Source organism: Tachysurus vachellii, chromosome 25 (genome assembly GCF_030014155.1).
Source record: "Tachysurus vachellii isolate PV-2020 chromosome 25, HZAU_Pvac_v1, whole genome shotgun sequence".
NCBI lineage: Eukaryota > Metazoa > Chordata > Actinopteri > Siluriformes > Bagridae > Tachysurus > Tachysurus vachellii.
The window spans coordinates 14,160,119-14,179,077 of record NC_083484.1 but is presented as its reverse complement, the minus strand read 5'-3'; the positions used below and the strand labels follow the sequence as shown (position 1 = coordinate 14,179,077).

At 38.5% G+C, this 18,959-nt stretch overlaps 2 protein-coding genes across 2 annotated transcripts; both read right to left on the bottom strand.

Annotated features, from left to right (window-relative positions):
• Window positions 1-2,347: 2,347 nt before the first annotated feature.
• Window positions 2,348-10,876, bottom strand: vsig10l (V-set and immunoglobulin domain containing 10 like). The gene is made up of 8 exons (XM_060861593.1): window positions 10,093-10,876; window positions 8,449-8,778; window positions 6,921-7,193; window positions 5,931-6,194; window positions 3,963-4,076; window positions 3,802-3,848; window positions 2,842-2,934; window positions 2,348-2,670 (listed from the first exon to the last, which is right to left on the bottom strand). Exons 1-8 carry the CDS (start codon window positions 10,136-10,138, stop codon window positions 2,602-2,604), a joined length of 1,236 nt encoding a protein of 411 aa, XP_060717576.1. The 5' UTR covers window positions 10,139-10,876; the 3' UTR covers window positions 2,348-2,601.
• Window positions 10,877-11,026: 150 nt separating this feature from the next.
• Window positions 11,027-18,707, bottom strand: etfb (electron transfer flavoprotein subunit beta). The gene is made up of 7 exons (XM_060861595.1): window positions 18,554-18,707; window positions 15,689-15,847; window positions 15,317-15,475; window positions 14,637-14,699; window positions 13,785-13,943; window positions 11,842-12,014; window positions 11,027-11,734 (listed from the first exon to the last, which is right to left on the bottom strand). The coding sequence occupies exons 1-6, from the start codon at window positions 18,605-18,607 to the stop codon at window positions 11,844-11,846; spliced, it is 765 nt and encodes a 254-aa protein (XP_060717578.1). The 5' UTR covers window positions 18,608-18,707; the 3' UTR covers window positions 11,027-11,734; window positions 11,842-11,843.
• Between the last annotated feature and the right edge of the window lie 252 nt (window positions 18,708-18,959).

The window sequence follows — 18,959 nt, the reverse complement described above, 5'->3', positions numbered from 1 at the left end:
TCCATCCATCCATTCATTAATCCATCCATCTTTTTTAATCTGATTGATCAATAATCTATCTATCTATCTATCTATCTATCTATCTATCTATCTATCTATCTATCTATCTATCTATCTATCATTTAAAACAGAAACGTTTACAATTAGCAACATATTTGCATTAGGAGATTTAAAGGAAAAACTGAATGCACTTACTTTCTTCACAGTTCTCGTGACAGGATATCTGGGATTCTGATTCCCTGCTACATACAGTAGTTACAGAATGAATTCATTATTTAAAAAAAAACAACAACAAATTTGTAGATAAGATGGGCGGATGAGTGGCGATGTTCCTTACCTTTCTTTTATAGCAGTAGCAACAGTAGTGGACGAGGCCTGCGAAGAGGAGCAGCAGGAGGATGAGGCACGGGACTCCGGCAGCAATACCAGCAACGACTGACCTGCTAAGACCTGCAGCAGAGACATGTATTTATTTTTTTTTTTTTTTGACAGCACATTCTGAAGAAATTGGGATTAATTAAAGAATAACATGTTTGATCCATACATATTTACATTTAATAATTTGGAACATCTACAAAAAGAGTTTTATATATCACACATCATTACCATCCTCTTTATTTTTAGACACTAAAAATGGACCTAACAGAAAAATCCTAAAGATTTTCTTCTCATGGAAAACTTACTGTTACACATCACTGGAACTGGAGACTCCCTTCCTCAGGAGTTGCCTTTTTTCCAAAGAGGTTAAAACATTTCATTTGTGTCCATGTACAGCATTGAATGTCTTTGCCATGTCTTAGTCCACACTGGTGTTTAATGGTCTAGTGGTTAACGTGTTGGTCTACCACTTGGAAGGTTGTGAGTTTAAATCCCATGTCCACCAGACTGCCACTACTGGGCCCCAGAGCAAGGCCCTTAACCCTCAATTGCTCTGTTATATAAAATGTAAGTTGTTGTGCATTAGGGAGCCTGCCAAATGCAGTAAATGTAAATCTCTCACTCACTCACTCACTCATTTTCTACCGCTTATCCAAACTTCCTCAGGTCACGGGGAGCCTGTGCCTATATCTCAGGCGTCATCGGGCATCAAGGCAGGATACACCCTGGACGGAGTGCCAACCCATCGCAGGGCACACACACACTCTCATTCACTCACGCACTCACACACTACGGACAATTTTCCAGAGATGCCAATCAACCTACCATGCATGTCTTTGGACCGGGGGAGGAAACCGGAGTACCTGGAGGAAACCCCCGAGGCACGGGGAGAACATGCAAACTCCACACACACAAGGCGGAGGCGGGAATCGAACCCCCAACCCTGGAGGTGTGAGGCGAATGTGCTAACCACTAAGCCACCATGCCCCCAGTGTAAATCTTTAGTATACCTTATTGAGCATTTTCTAAAGTATCAGCATCAGCAAAGTCTTTTCTCATATTACTTGCTGAATCATCAACAAACCCAATACAACCAGCTCCCAGTGTTTACATCAACAACACATACCTTCATCATCCCCACGACCAACGAACCGGCGGGAGTAAAAAAAGGGAGAAAAATGGAAGGGCCGGCGATCAAAAATCATCACCTGGTCTTTTTCCCAACTTCACCCATTTGATTCCTGTTGACTGATGAGTGGAATCTGAAGTAAAGTGGTGTTTTGCATCAGAATCAGAATCAGAATCAGAATCAGGTTTATTGGTTCCAGCTGTTTGTGACTCTCAAAAGTACAGACATAAATAACACTATACTATACAAACTATACAAGACAATGCAGACGAAGAGATACAGTATAGACAGAATGAGTATTAAATATGAATATAGAATATCATCAAAAACTCACCATAATTATATTCACTGCTTCATATCTATAAGTCCTGCATTATCAGGACTGTCAATAGATATGAAGCATTGAATATAATTATGGTGAGTTTTTGATTAGGGTGATTGCCTGGGGAAAGAAACTGTTCCTGTGTCTGGCAGTTTCAGTAAGCAGTTTTAGTAAGCATCTGTGGCTCATCTGCCTTAAGATGTGTGTCCTGATATGCTTTTCTGATCAGCACGGTTGAAAAGAGTGCTTATTTGCATTACTGTAGCTGTCTGGCTATTCTCTTATATAGTCTTATACAGTAAATTCCCTGGTGTAACATTTCCATTTGTTCCTTCGAATAAGATGGAGAACGCACAATACAACTTGGTAAAAGTTCATGCTAAGGAACTGAGGCTTTTAATTTCAAGGCACTTGCATGAAATGTAGCTTCAATTTGGCAAACAGTTTGTAAAAGACGGAAACCCGCTTAGCATTAAAACAGAAATTTTGATTAAAAAAGGCGCACACATACACAGAGGTAAAAATGTAATTTATATATATAGACATTTTATTTAGAATATATACAAATAAAAATAAACCTGATAAAAATACCAATACCAATAATACTTCTCAAAAATATATGTATAAGGAGCATTTTCTGTAGTGTTTGTTGAGTTGTTCACTCTCTGGGGCTGGAGGAAGTGGCAAAGAACAAGGGCTGTTCATTGTTTTTGTGTTAATGTTCAGCTTGCTGAAAAATTTGGAACAGTCGAGTCGAAGGGTGAAGGGAGTGTTACACCGTAGTGGCCATTCGGACTGGGGGAATCCCTAATGGCAGCGTGCCTGAACGTTCGCTCGGCGCCTGAAAATCCAAATAGATATATAAATAAATACACAATCAGATTTCCACTTCTCATAATTTTACAGCTTGGGAAACATTTATTTATCTATTAAATTGCTTACAAATCAAATACAAAAAACTATTAAAAAAAGAAAATAAAATGAATTGATATGTGGTGGTGAAATTCAGCACCAGGTGACGATGGTGATTGTAGGCTGGAGGCTGTTTAATGCAGTTGGTCAGCAGGTGCTGAGGTTTGGTCAGATTCGGCTGACTGATTACAGCCTGGAGAAAAGCGCACACAAAGAGTTCAAGTTCAAGTTAGCTTCATTGTCATTCCGCTACATGTTGAGACATGCAGTGGAACGAGATGTCGTGTCTCACAGGTCAACGGTGCAACATACATACAGACATAAAACAAAAAACAACAACGAAGCAGGGGGCAGGTACGGACTGTTACTTTCAAGAAATAAATATAAATATGTGGACTATACAATGCTTCTCTGGATATTGTACACCTCTGTTTCTTACACACAGTGGAGCTTTAGGAGTTTATTTAGTGGCTTGTCGTTTGTGTATCATCAGGGTCACCTGATTTGGTGCGAATAGAATAATGATCTATCTATCTATCTATCTATCTATCTATCTATCTATCTATCTATCTATCTATCTATCTGTCTATCTGTCTATCTATCTATCTATCTATCTATCTATCCAGCCATCTATCTTTTTTAAACTGGTTGATCAATAATCTATCTATCTATCTATCTATCTATCTATCTATCTATCTATCTATCTATCTATCTATCTATCTATCTTTTTTAAACTGATTGATCAATAATCTATCTATCTATCTATCTATCTATCTATCTATCTATCTATCTATCTATCTATCTATCTATCTATCTATCCAGCCATCCATCCATCCATCCATCTATCCATCCATCCATCCATCCATCCATCCATCCATCCATCTTTTTTAAACTGATTGATCAATAATCTATCTATCTATCTATCTATCTATCTATCTATCTATCTATCTATCTATCTATCTATCTATCTATCCATCCATCCATCATTTAAAACAGAAACGTTTACAGTTAGCAACATATTTGCATTAGGAGATTTAAAGGAAAAACTGAATGCACTTACTTTCTTCACAGTTCTCGTGACAGGATATCTGGGATTCTGATTCCCTGCTACATACAGTAGTTGAGTGAATAATGAATTCATTATAAATAATAAATAAATAAATAAATAAATAAATAAAAAGTTGTAGTTAAGATGGGCAGATGAGTGGCGACGTTCCTTACCTTTCATTTTATAACAGTAGTAACAGAGGCGGATGAGGCTGGCGAAGAGGAGCAGCAGGAGGATGAGGCATGGGACTCCGGCAGCAATACCAACAACGGCTGACCTGCTAAGACCTGCAGCAGAAACATGTATTTATTTATTGATTTTTTTGACAGCACATCCTGACGAAATTGGGATTAATTAAAGAATAACATGTTTGATCCATATATATTTACATTTAATAATTTGGAACATCTACAAAAAAGAGTTTTATATATCACACATCATTACCATCCTCTTTATTTTTAGACACTAAAAATGGACCTAACAGAAAAATCCTAAAGATTTTCTTCTCATGGAAAACTTACTGTTACACATCACTGGAACTGGAGACTCCTTTACTAAATATTAACTCCTCTTCCCATAGGCCAAAAAATTTGTGTCCATATACAGCATTGAATGTTTCAGATAATGGTTCATATGAAAGTAGACACTGTTTCTTTAAGAATTTATAGTTTTTAATAAGTAGTTCTGCCTACTAGAGACAATATATTCATAGAAATGTTTAAAAAAAAAAAAAAGGCAGCATATAGCGTTAGAAGGAGCGTATTAATATAATCTGTGATAAACTACAGCCAGAACTATTGCCAGAGTTGTTGTTAAGAATGAGCTATTTATCAACACATTCTGACCAATCAGAATCAAGAATTCAACTGTATAAATACACAGTACACAGTACACAATGTGCATAATGACTCAACACCAGTCTGCACTGGTAGCCTAGTGGTTAAGTCACTTTTCTACCAATTGGAAGGTTGTGAGTTTAAATCCCATGTCCACCAAACTGCCACTACTGGGCCCCTGAGCAAGGCCCTTAACCCTCAATTGCTCTGTTATATAAAATGTAAGTCGCTGTGCATAAGGAAGCCTGCCAAATGCAGTAAATGTAAATCTCTAGTATACCTTATTGAGCATTTTCTAAAGTATCAGCATCAGCAAAGTCTTTTCTCATATTACTTGCTGAATCATCAACAAACCCAATCCAACCAGCTCCCAGTGTTTACATCAACAACACAGGCCTTTATCATTGCTACTATCACCGCACATCAGAGCAGAAAAACAGGGTGGAACCGCAGAAGAAAAAACATCGCCTGGGCTTTTTCCCAACTTCAACCGTTTGATTCCTGTTGACTGATGAGTGGAATCTGAAATGAAGTGGTGTTTTGCATCTGTGGCTCATCTGCCTCAAGATTTTGTGTCCTGAGATGCTTTTCTGATCAGCACGGTTGTAAAGAGTGCCTATTTGAGTTACTGTAGCTGTCTGGCTATTCTCCTTTGACCTTTTGACCTCTCTGTAAGATGTTTTTTGTTTATGCTCAAAACTGATTGGCAAAAAAATTCCCATTCCCGAAAACTCTCACAACAATAAAAGCCACGATAAAATTCACTTAATTCAATTCATGTTATTCAAGGTTCTTCAGATCTATGCATTGTATCGCTGCCACGTGATTGGCTGATTAGATAACTGAACAAATTAATAGATGTACAGATCAAGTTTTCAAGTTAAGATGTTTTTATTGTCATTTCAACCATATTATAGCTGATGCAGTACACAGTGAAATAAAACAATGTTTCTCCAGAACCCTGGTGCTAAATAGACACACAAAACTAGGGCTAGAGTGTAAAACGAAAGAATAAACAAACAACCTATTAACATACAGTGCATGCGTGCAGCCTTGTGCAAACAATGCAAGACAAAAGACCCTGCTGGACAACAGACAGTACAGACAGACAATACAATGCACCACAGACATATAAGACAGACACCATGAAGATAACAGTGACAGCTGTACAAAAGCAGCATGTTCCTGTTAGCTAGGTGTTCCTATTAAAGTGGCCATCAAGCGAATAGTGATATTGCATGCAGGATTGATTTAATAGATTACGGTACCATCACAATGATTCACAAATATTTAGAAAGTTCCTACCCTCGATGTTTACGGTGACGTTCCTGGTAAGAAGCACGTTGGTCCTGCTGTTAATCAGGACACACTTGTAAACGCCGCTCTGACTCAAGTGAACATGGGTAAGCTGCAGTATGCCATTGGAGCTGGGCAGCTCCTGTCCGTTAAACAGCCACGACACCAAGGGAGTCGGTTCACCGTCGGCTCGGCACGACAGAGTCACAGTCTCTCCGGGAACAAAGGACGTTTTTGTAGGACTGACCTCCAAAACCGGCTTATCGGGTCCGTCTGAAAATGGATAAGCGTTGAAAGAAATAGCTATTTTGGCGGAACAAATGCTAAGCTGGCTAGCTAATGAGAAAAGGAAGCTAGGGTTTGTTGTGACAAAACAAATACTATTATGCTAACTTGTCCTCAGATATGTTAGCTACACATTGCTGTATATTTCTAAGATCACCAGAAAAGTTTGTTACAAAAAAAAGACACTAGGAAAACAATAATGTTATTATTTTGCTTGAATATGCAACTAGATAACAGTCTCTCTTAGCTTATAGCAGATTAGCTAAATGCCATGCTACAAAAAATCAACACGCTCCACTAAACCGACAGAGTGTCAGAACTAGCTAAATGTTAGAACAAGCTAAATGTTAGAACAAGCCTGTAAATTTTAAGAAACTTTGTGATGTTTCTTGAAATGGTGAATATTATAGCTAGTAAAAATGCTAGCTATATATATGAATGCTAGTGTTTAACATGCAGTTAAAGACTTTTCTGCTCCCAAAGTTATCAATACCACTGTTTTGGTCAAATTGGATAGCTATTGAAAGAAAGTGGGTAGTATTAGCTTTGTTACAAGACCCTAATTGTCCTCAAAACTGAACAAAGTTCTAGCTAGCTAACAGGCCAATTATAAATGAGCAAGATACTGTACATAAATGCATAAAGGATGCTAAACACACCTTTAGCTAAAAGTTAGAGGTAATATACACATATTACTAGTAAAAACCCACTTACACAGCACTGTGATGTTCTTACTCTGGTTCAAGTTGCTGAATGGATTTGTCAGTGTCACGCTGTAGAGTCCCGTGTCGTTGCGGTTCGGCTGATTTATGATCAGACTCTTGCCAGTTATCAGGTACCGAGAGCCGTTCACCAACCCTGAGCCTTTAAAGTACCACGTTGAAGTCATGACTGGTCCTTGCATGAAGCTGTAGGACAGCGTGAACGGTGCTCCTCCCTCTACCACGTCCTGTGAGGCCGCGACCACAGAAGCGTCCGTGATGAAGTCTGTGAAGATAGAGATATTTCCAGATATTTCCATTTTAGTCCAATGGATAAAAATGGAGAAACTCAGGAAGACGACATCAGACTCCGCAATACGATGTCCATCTTAGAGATTCCATAAATTGTCATTCTTGTCATTCTGCATTCTTCAGTTCTGCATTCACCTGCATTGTTCAGTTTTGAGGGCGTGTGGTAAGCCTAATGGTTAAGGTGTTGGGATACCAATTGGAAGGTTGTGAGTTCAATCCCAGGTCCACTAAGCTGCCACTGTTGGGGCCCTGAGCAAGGTCCTTAACCCTGAATTGCTCAGTTGTGTATCAAAAAAATTAGATAATGCTGATGCAGAATTCTGCATTTTTGCTGGTCCTACATGTAACATTATTGCACGTCATATTCTATGACTTCTTAAAAAGAGTGAGTACTTTTTTTGTGGGTGGAGCAATGTCCTTAAAATGAAAGCATCATGATTGTGGGTTAAGTGACAATGCTGAACGTCTAAGTTTAATGTTTACTTAAATAGGTGCACTATTTCAAATAATTATAGAAAGAGTGCCTAGCATCAGTTAAATGCAATTAATTTAGCTAGTGAAAATGATTCCTATCAACATCTGACAGCAGGATGTGACGGACGGGACAAAAAAGAGCTCCGTCAAGTTCTGCGCTTGAACACTGAAGGCATTTGTGTGTGGCACTTCTGATGAAGGTGCAATTCCCATTGCATTGCATTTCACTAAGTCAGCATTTAATTTTTAAAAAGCTCCTACTATTAGCACCGTCCCTGCTGATCGTTTTGACGTAAACAAAATGTGTCCTGCTGAACCTAAATAAAAAGTCTTTATTTGTCATACAGCATTGTGAAAGTCATTTCTTTACATACCCCAGCTTGTATGAAAGATGGGGTCAGAGCACAGGGTCAGTGACGATACAGCTCCCTTGGAGTAGAGAGGGTTAAGGGACTTGCTCAAGGGCCCAACAGTGGCAGCTTGGCAGTGCTGGGGGCTTGAACCCAACACCAAGCTTCTGATAAATAACCCAGAATCTTACCCATTGGCCATGACTGTCTCCTGGTCCTCTGAGAATCTGTCCTCTGAGCATGTAATGGTATGTAATGGTGTTGAGTTTTCTAGCTATGGTGAATACCTGTCCAGCGTGAACCCACTCTAAACCATAAATGCCATTTTTTGACCATGAATTTGTACTAAACTACAGAACCTAATGAACATCAAGTGGCAAAAAATATCATTTAAAGATTACTTACTGTACACTGATACTGTAAAGTCGACCGAGGCCTCGGGATCCCCAGATTTTGCCATTTTTGCTGTGTATGACCCACTGTAGCTGACCGGAATGTTCTGGAAGACAAGAGATCCGGTCTGATCCACGGATAATACGCTTCTGTATGTTGGGTTGATGTCTGGAGGGTTGCTCTGTCCTATAGTCCACGAGGCCAGAACCAACGTCCCGTTCTGCCACGTCACTACAGGGGCAGTGACGCCGCTGTACAAAACTCCAAGTGTCAAGTTGGTGCCCACAAAAGCAGTAACCATCGTAGGTCCAATGGGCCACATGGATAGAAAACAATCTGTGCCTGTGGTAAAAAAAAAACACGTCGTCTTTTTCATGGAATTACACGTACAATCCCAAGGAGAGTCTTCAAATATAATTGTTTTATTTATATATGTCGTTATTATTCTATGTATCATTCAGTTAAGATTCGGATGAAATCATTCAGACACACACGTTAAGTGGTTTCTTTATGGGTGTGTTTCCCAGATCAGGTGAAGCCAGACCTACTTTTACGAACACAAAAGCTATTCATGCCCAAAGAAACCCCTAACCTGAAGTGAGCAAATTAGCTTCTTTCCTCCGCAAGCACATTGCTTCAGGATAATCTTCACCCTTATAGATATGTACTCAAATGTATAGTTTTAACTTAAATATAAGTAATAAATATAAGTAATAAAGTTTAGTGAAAAGGTTGCATAGCAGTAAAATGGAAAAAAATGCAAAACGTTTGTTACTTCCATTCTACCATTTTTCCACTAAAAATATATTGAATATATTGAAAATAATACAAAATACGTAATAGTGATTTAAGATGAAGGATAATGAGCACTTTTATACCTTTTTGTGTAGCGTTCACCTAGAAAAATGCATCTAGTATATCTTCTTATAACTGTATAACTGATGTAGTCCATTTGTGTAACTTAAATCATTTTAAGGAAACGGCTATGCATTTTTTTTAAGGTCAGATACATATGAGATGTACAAAGGATGGAATTCCTAAGCAAAGCTGCCCAATCTTACAGCATTTCATGACGAGATATCTTTAAAACCCAACACACACCCTATACACTAGTATTAGTATTGTACCTGTGCATGAGATCTATATACTGTAAGATGTCTTGGTTTTTTTATGTATTCATGCAGACACATGTCCTCATGAGCATAACAAAATGAAAGATCAATAACACTCTAACTAACTAACTAACAATGGGGTTTTGGAAACATTGCCAATGTTTTATGAATTAATTGTCTATAGCTACAGCAATGGCAATCACAACTCACCGTTATTATATTTATTAGTCAAGCTTTACATTTAATAATTAATTACTTAAAAGATCAGAAGCAAGTCGGTATATTAATAATCACATATTAATAATAATATAATTATATTTATAATTATTATATATTAAATTATATTATTATAGTAATTATATAATTTTATATATATATTAATAGTTATAAATATACTTATCACATAATAAATTAATATTATATAATTAGATTTATAATAATAATTATTATTATAGTAATACTGCTTTATATTAAAATATTGATACTATAATTGAATCTAATTGTTAACAACATGTGTATGAAAGCAGCTGATGAAGTAACTCACCTGTTAATCTCCACCAGAGCAGAAGGGCCACTAGGCAATAAGACATTGATGTCAAAATCTTTATATAAACTAATCAAAAAACAGCAGCAGGATTCAGGATAAAATTACACCAAAGAAATTATTTTAGGTTTCTTTATGACGATAAAACTAAAGACCAATAAAAATAAAACAACAGGTCAATATACTCCCATATTCCAACAGGTAAGGGACAGATGAGTGAGCTTGATAAGCTTTTTCTTGGCTGAATCGGATCACTTTATAAGCGACTCTTTAAAAGTGAGTCGGATGTGCGAGTCGATTCGCAAACAGGAATATCGGATCTTTTACGTTATTATTTGACGCACACGCACAGAAATCCTTCTTATCCATAAAATTTGTTATTCTGTGCATAATTATAAGTGTAAAACCTTCAAAGATGAAACTTGCCGAGTTCAAAGACAAAAAAAAAGGAAGAATCGAAAAGTGAATCGTAATGAACACTGTGGGAATGAGAACTGTGTTACAAGCCCCGCCCCTTTCACGTGCTTATTTTAGTTGTATACATTGAAAACATACTACTACTACTACTACTACTAATAATAATAATAATATTATTATTATTAATAATAATAATAAAACATATTATACAGATACAGAAGAAGAAAGCGGACGGCTTCACTGCAGATTTTTACTTTATAATTTTACTCACATTGTATTATTTAAGTTCCAGTCTGACATTTAAATGCATCATTGTATTATTTAAGTTCCAGTCTGACATTTAAATGCATCATTGTCTTGACATGAGGTTCTATATTTAACCTGTTTGCTTTTCACACATTGGTTTCACATAGCAGCTGAACATACAGCACACCACTAAACAAGCCCGGTCTCTGTTGATCAGTACAACCATCAACCACTACACTGAGCTTCTACATTCTGACATCTGACTCACACATGAAAAGGACAGAGATTTTATTTCCCACAGTTAGATATTGAACAATCAAAACTCAAAACCAGAGGCATACGTGATAAAAACAGCTCGTTTCTCCAGGTCTGGTCCAAGCTGAGAGACACTCTGTATGACTTCCAAACTATACAAAATGTACTTGTGCGATTTATCTACATTTTAGAAGAGATTGTGTGTGGTGTTAATTAGAAATGCCCTTTTAATTATAAAGAACGTAGGGCCACAGACACAAAGACAAAGAGGTCATATGAATATTCCGATCTTTCAAACAGAAACTGACGCAGGACGGACAAGTTAACGAGATCCGTACGCTTAAATCTTAGTGCTAATCTAGGAAGTTTTCCAATATGAATAGCAAATAAGTTAACTAAACACAGCTTCGAAAGCAAAAAACGTTCCTAGATCAGCAATCAGTTTCTTAAACGTGAGAAAATGTCTCTCAGAGTTAATCTACGCTGGATCGTGCAGCGAAACTGGGTGTAACACAGCAGAGAAATTGCTACAAAGACCGGTGTGTAATGGTTATTTGGACCAGGACTAGAAATAATGATGGATTCAGTGTTCAGAAGGAAGCAGATGCTGCTACAGCCGGCTGGTCGGAGGATCGGTGAGAAGGTTGAGATATGGCAGGAACGTCCACTGAGGTTGAGAGTGGGGTTTGTGGCGACTCAGGAAAAGAAAGAGGGAAAAAAAAAGCTGGAAAAGAAAAGACAGTGACATGATCAGGTAAATAATTTCTAGATGACTATCACCAATTGATTTCAGGCATAATTGGATCAGACAAATAAAATCGGTCTCCTTACCTTTATATCCTTCCTGCCTCCTTTAGTTTGCTCACCAGCTCCTCCACCGACTCCACTTTCATTCCAGCCTGCCTCTGTGGAGGCTCGTCCACCCGCAGCACCTCCAACCGAGAGCTCACGTCCACTCCCAGGTCTCCCGGCTTCATGTTCGTGATCTTCTTTTTCTTAGCTTTCTACAGAGAGCATGAAAATGTTTTAAGACATTCGATCTACACAATTCCAATACAAGCCTGACCTTATGATTACCATTATTATTATTATTATTATTATTATTATTATTATATTAATACAGTACATTCTAGACACTGTGTTCCTCTGAAGTAAAAGCCTAAACAATTCATGTCTTATAAATTCATTCTTAAAACTCAACTAAAGCTTGCATAAGCGCACACACACACGTACACACACTTCCTGTTTTTCTTAACCACCAGCTGCTATTTCACCCATCTGTAAGATAGTGTTAATTTCGCCAGACGAGACGAGACGAAATATGTTCGTCAACAACCTTTTTTTTCCATGACTAAGACGAGACGATGACAAGACCGCACCACTGCCCAAAAACGCTGACTAAGACTAAATTGACATGCATTATTGTTGACGAAAAAAGACGAGACGAAAATGTTTTGTATAAAATAAAAACGAAGATAAAATCTCTCTTCATTTTCGTCTACAATTGTCTCTGCTTTTTCATCGGCTGTTACGCCTTTAAAATATTCACAACGAGTTCGCGGCTTCGCTGTTGCTCAAGTTACAGGTCCGCGAAGCGGATCTCGCTTATTATATTGCTACCTACCAAATAAATCGATAATTTGACTCAAAATGATGATTTAAAAAAGGAGTTTATTGATTTAAAAACAATTGTATTGTTTCCGCTAAAGAAAATAGTGCGCTCCGTCTCTACGGTTAGAATCCTGTGTGTCCATGGCAACGCTCTGTTTAAACGAGTGTTCTCAACTTCTCACTGATACTTTTGTGATTCGCGGAGTTTTGACCAGTTTTATAGCCTTGATATTGTTTCTTATTCTTTGAAGTGGTGACAGAAAAAACTCAGCACCCCCAACCTGAAACCTCTTCCCACACCTCTGTCACAATCACATCATAATCAAAATTAATAATTAGGCTTAAAAGCAAATGTATATGTAAGGGAATGAAGTTTAACAATTAAATGTAATATTGCTCCAAATATCATCAATAATGGTGTGTGCAATACCATGTATAACTTGCATTAAGTCGGTAATTTATATATATATATATATATATATATATATACATACATACATACATACATACATACATACATACATACACACACACTCATACATACACACACACCTACAGTTTTGATCTTAGGCTTTTCATTAAGTTATTTATTTCCACTATAACACTTGTGTTCCTGATATTATTGCATTTAATGAGGCCTTGTTGTATTTATTCTTACAATAGATTCCAGATGTGGTCAAGCTACAATTTTTTGACTAAAACTAGACTAAAATTAAAAGACTTTTAGTCAACTAAAACTTGACTAAGATACCTTGAGTTTTCTTTTGACTAAAACTAGACTAAAATGACGAGACTTTTAGTCGACTAAAACTAAGACTAACAAAAAAGATATGTGAATGACTAAATATGACTGAAACTAACAAGGACATTTGGCACAAGACTAAGACTAAATTAAAAATAGGTGACGAAATTAACACTACTGTAAGATACTATCCTACTCTGTGCTCCCCCCACCCCCACAATGTTTTTTTGGGCCACAGCAGAACGTCCAACTAATAAAAATGTTCACGCTTTCCAAAAGCTTATGTGACATTGTGTGACTTCTGAGCAATCACAGTTCTTAAATCCCGGTTCTCGTATCATATTGTGATTTCAGATTAATCTTACACTCCAGTCAACCTGGATAGTTATTCTCTGTAGTGTTGTTAACAGAGTTTGTGTACCATGATGTTCGGCAGCGTGGCGTATCGGGGAGTGTTGAGGCGAAGGTCGGCTGTCACCACCGCAGGCATGTTGATTTTAATCGTCTCCAGTCCTCCATCGACCTCGCGCACCACTTTCAGCTTATCTCCATCGAACGCCACCTCGGAGGCGAAGGTCCCCTGCGTTAAAAAGAAACCAGATCCGCTCTGACTGACTGTAGTCAGTTCAGTGATCCTGAGAACAAACCATGTTTTTCCTTTATTTCCTCCACATGATTACATCTCTGCCACAGCAGCTTGTAGATGAACCACTCTGATCTGACCTCTGCTGGATGAACTACAGAACAACACATGGCAAAAAGGCTGAGATTTCTTGTGCTCTAATTCTGGTCTCTGGATAACGAAGAAATGTAACTCACACGTAATTGATCGTAACTGTTAGTAATCTAAACAATGAGAATACAAATTAAGCGCACGTGTGTTCCAGAAAGTTAAGCCCTACAAACTAGTAATAACCTAGAATTCTGTAATACAAAACCTTGATAGTGTCGTATAAAGTCGTTCTTGAAAATAATACTGTAAAGCATTCAGCATGTGTACTAATTATCCACACACACACATTTAATTTATACCACAGCATTGTTGAAAGCTTGAATCTCATTGGTCAGATGGCTGAAATGCTGCTTATACTAACTAACGTTATATTAAGGTAATATACTTCTAACACCTAGTCTTTTACACACACACACACACACACAGAATTTCTCACTTTATAAACAGAGAGAATAAGATACTACACTGTGACACAGTGTGTGTGTGTGTGTGTGTGTGTGTGTGTGTGTGTGTGTAAGCAAACAAAATGCACATACACACCTGGGGCCAGTCCAACAGAGCGGCTGTCATCTGACCCGTCTGATTACAGTCATCGTCAATGGCCTGTTACACAACAAACACACACAATGAACATTATCTGTTAACCTTCACGGAGTTCATAGAAATCTACGCGGAACCACAGTGAGATCGTAAGCGCTTGAAGGATATTAATGACATAATATCCACTGTCTCATGGAAGAATTCATTTAAGCTGCACACACTGTAAAGATAAAGTCTCTATGAAACTCTGTGTAAACTCGTATACCAGGCAGTTTACAATAATACAGCAATTCCGGGAAGTTTATTATTTGCTTTATCACTGTGTAAATGCACAATATGTAATAACTTTGTATGATAAAAAAAAAAAAAAATAGATATTACAACCATCCTGACTATCACATTGCCTTTCACTTGCTTTACTCTAAAGCTCCTGTCCTATAATGGGTGGGTCATTTTTCATACTATGAAGGTGCATCGGAGAACAAGAAAACGTTTAGAGTGAATAAAAGGTTAGTATTTTTAAAAATAAAATAAGATCATCAGTGTGTTTAATGTTACTGTGCAGGAAATCCTTAAACTTTAGAGTTGGACTTGGAAACCATTTGGACTGAGACTATTCGGCTCTGGAGCGACATCTAGTGGCGATGTGAAGCAACTCTGCACTCCTTTCAAACAGCTACCTGTTTCCCGAGGATGATGAGAGAAGCCTCTTCTTTCTTGGCCAAAGCAGCGAGGATCTTGGATACCTGCAGAGGCCCAAGAGACTCGTAGTCCTTTCCAGAAACCTCCACGTGAATGCCGCGGTCTGCCCCCATAGCCAGTGCTGTGCGGATGGTCTCCTGGACACACACAGTTCAGCACTGGTTAGTTAGATGTTTCTAATAAAAACAAACATAACATGCAAGGGTGCACATTAGTCTAAAGGTTGATGATCCTGGATACAGGACTGGGATGTGTTGGTCCATATAGTTACATATATGTAGTTACATTACAAAACAGAAAGGTTTGAGGATGTGATGGAACGTTTGTTAGAAACACCGAACGTGTGTTACCTGCACTTGCTGAGGTCCACAGCTCACAGCCACAATCTCCTTCACCAGCTTCTTCTCCTTCATCCTGACAGCCTCCTCTACTGCAATCTCACAGAAAGGGTTCATCGAGTGCTTCACGCCATCCGTCACCACGCCGGTTTTGTCAGGCTTAACTCGAATCTGAGAGGAAGAGGGGCGGGGGACAGAAGGAGAGAGACAGAGAGAGCAGGAAAGAGAGACAGACAGAGAGACAGAGAGAGAGAGTGGAGTGAGACAAAGTGAGAGAGAGAGAGAGAGAGAGAGAGAGAGAGAGAGAGAGAGAGAGAGAGAGAGAGAGAGAGAGAGACAGAGAGACAGAGAGACAGAGAGACAGACAGAGAGAGAGACAGAGAGAGAGACAGAGAGAGAGACAGACAGAGAGAGTGGAGTGAGACAAAGCGAGAGAGAGAGAGAGAGAGAGAGAGAGAGAGCAGAGAGTAATGCAGAGTGTAACAGAGCAACAGACATACAGAAACAGAGGCATATTGTGAAACAGACAGACAGAGAGAGAGAGAGAGAGAGAGAGAGAGAGAGAGAGAGAGAGAGAGAGAGAGACAGAGAGAGAGAGACAGAGACAGAGAGAGAGAGAGACAGAGACAGAGTGTGTGGAGTGAGAGAGAGAGACAGAGAGAGAGAGTGTGGAGTGAGAGAGAGAGAGAGAGAGAGAGAGAGAGAGGGAGAGAGAGAGAGAGACAGAGAGAGAGAGACAGAGACAGAGTGTGTGGAGTGAGAGAGAGAGAGAGAGAGTAAGGATCAACATTGCTTGGGGATTTTTGGAGAACCTTCACTTGAAGATTCCTAAAGAAAAACACAAGCTTTTTAACCCACATGGTTTATGAGGTGTTCATGTTCTATAACAACTGCTGATATGTTAGTGTTGCTATAGTAACAACTCATTCACAAGGACTTGTAACAGGAATGAATGTTACATTATATGCAACTACAAAATAGATAAAAATTACAGCATGAGGTTTTTATTAGATGGACCAAATCTTGTGCAAAAACAACATTAAAACGATGTCTGTTATCATGTATTGATAAACTGATTGAGGTCTTGGGATGACTTCGATCGTGTTCTTATCTTATCATGGAGCAGGACTTTGGTGACTCAGACAGGAGCAGATAAAAAAATTAAAATAAAATAATAATAATTCTTCTTCTTCTTCTTCTTCTTTCGGCTTTTCCCTTCAGGGGTCGCCACAGCGAATCATCTCTCTCCACCTAACCCTATCTTCTGCATCCTCAACACTTGCACCCACTAGCTTCAAATCCTCATTAATTACATCCATATACCTCCTCTTTGGCCTTCCTCTTTGCCTCCTGCCTGGCAGCTCCATGTCCAACATTCTCCTACCAATATACTCACTCTCCCTCCTCTGAACATGTCCAAACCATCTTAATCTCGCCTCCCTAACTTTGTCCCCCAAACGTCCAACATGAGCTGTCCCCCTGATGTACTCGTTCCTAATCCTGTCCAATCTTGTCACACCCAAAGAGAACCTCGACATCTTCAGTTCGGCTACCTCAAGCTCTGACTCCTGTCTCTTCTTCAGTGACACTGTCTCTAAACCATACAGCACGGCCGGTCTCACCACTGTCCTGTACACCTTCCCCTTGATTCTTGCTGATATTTTCCTATCACACAGAACTCCTGACACCTTTCTCCACCCACTCCAACCTGCCTGCACTCGCTTCTTTACTTCTTTCCCACTCTCTCCATTACTCTGGACTGTTGACCCCAAGTACTTAAACTCCTGTACCTTCTTCACCTCTTCACCTTACTGTTCCACTTCCCTCCCTTTCATTCACACACATGTACTCAGTCTTTCTACGACTGACTTTCATTCCTCTTCTCTCCAGCGCAAACCTCCACCTCTCCAGGTTTTCCTCCACCTGCTCCCTGCTCTCACTACATAAATAAAATAATAATATTAATATTTAATAATAATATTATATTTATAATAAAACTACAAAATAAAATAAAATAATAATAATAATAATAATAATAATAATAATAAAATCCTTTCACAGATAAATATAATCACCTACGAGCTGTGTGGACAAAAATCAAGCTCCAATAAAAGAGTCGTATAAAAACAACACACAATCAATATTCCAGATTAGTCAGAAGGTGTTGATTCATTTCATTTTCTAAGCGAATGAATGGTTTATATTGATCATGATAAATAAATCATTATTACAGTTACACACTGCCAGAGAAGTCGTTGCCAGGTTGATAGTAAACGGTCCGTTGTTAATTCATCACACTAAAAATAAAGTGTTTATATGCAGATATCAAGTGTATGTATCAATACCAATGTAATAGTACATAATTTTTTAACGAGTATTTCTTTATGTTCAATATTATTGAAACAGGAACGATTTTAAATCTCCATTTTGAGGGACTTATTAATCCCAATCTGGCAACCATAGTGAGACCCCCATACGTTAGCAACACTCGCTAACCGAATGTCAGAAGTATAACAGTTGAATGACAAGCATTTCGGGTAACAACACTAAATAAGAACGTAAAAAGTTTGTTTATTTATCTCTCCACCCAAAACGCTCATGTACGCTCTGACCTTGGATTGAAGTTTATCTTTATCTTTAACCCGTCTGACCTGTTAGCAAAACTAATGTAGGGTCCAATCCCAAATAACCGTAATCTGCTAAAGAAGTGCACTAGACAATGCTACAAAGTAGCTGAGTAGGCTCCCTTTGTCTAGTGCACTAAGTTACTCATTGAAATACGGCCCGAGTTGCGCTGCTATATAACCGGGGTAAAGTCCATCATATTTAGAAAGATTTAAAAATGGATGCATCTGAGGTCTCTGAGGAGACGTTTACCTTTACGGCGTAGTCAATAACCCGCTTTACACCGACTAGAACGCGGGCGGTCATGGTGGCAGCACTCGGTTAGCTGAGGACTCACAACCCGGTGTGGAACGAAACTGGGACACGGACGGAGGAATATCGGTGAGACACCACAAAGGGCGGGACCATGAAGCGGACGCCTACTTGTTCAGCCAATGAAATTGCAAAAATTACAAAGAGAGCCAATCAAACTTGATATGACAACGTCAATGCGTGTCGTAGGCTACACAGTTCTGGCAGAAACAACATCTGATTCGAGTTCCGTGTCTGCAATGTAGGTTAAAGGTTACTATGGATTTCTTTGCAGTAATAAAAGCTAATTGTATAATTGGGATCAGTGAATTGTTTACAAAATATATAAAAAGGACAAACAATGAAT

What these genes read in the sequence shown, in the direction of transcription:
- vsig10l (XM_060861593.1), bottom strand. Translation starts at nt 10,138, where the DNA reads ATGTCTTATTGCCTAGTGGCCCTTCTGCTCTGGTGGAGATTAACAG. An exon ending in GCTCTGGTGGAGATTAACAG is followed by an intron (nt 8,779 to 10,092) that starts GTGAGTTACTTC and finishes TTTTTACCACAG; the next exon opens with GCACAGATTGTTTTCTATCC. An exon ending in CTACTGTTATAAAATGAAAG is followed by an intron (nt 3,849 to 3,962) that starts GTAAGGAACGTC and finishes TACTGTATGTAG; the next exon opens with CAGGGAATCAGAATCCCAGA.
- etfb (XM_060861595.1), bottom strand. Translation starts at nt 18,607, where the DNA reads ATGACCGCCCGCGTTCTAGTCGGTGTAAAGCGGGTTATTGACTACGCC. An exon ending in GTGGACCTCAGCAAGTGCAG is followed by an intron (nt 15,476 to 15,688) that starts GTAACACACGTT and finishes GTGTGTGTCCAG; the next exon opens with GAGACCATCCGCACAGCACT. An exon ending in CTCTGTTGGACTGGCCCCAG is followed by an intron (nt 13,944 to 14,636) that starts GTGTGTATGTGC and finishes TTTTTAACGCAG; the next exon opens with GGGACCTTCGCCTCCGAGGT.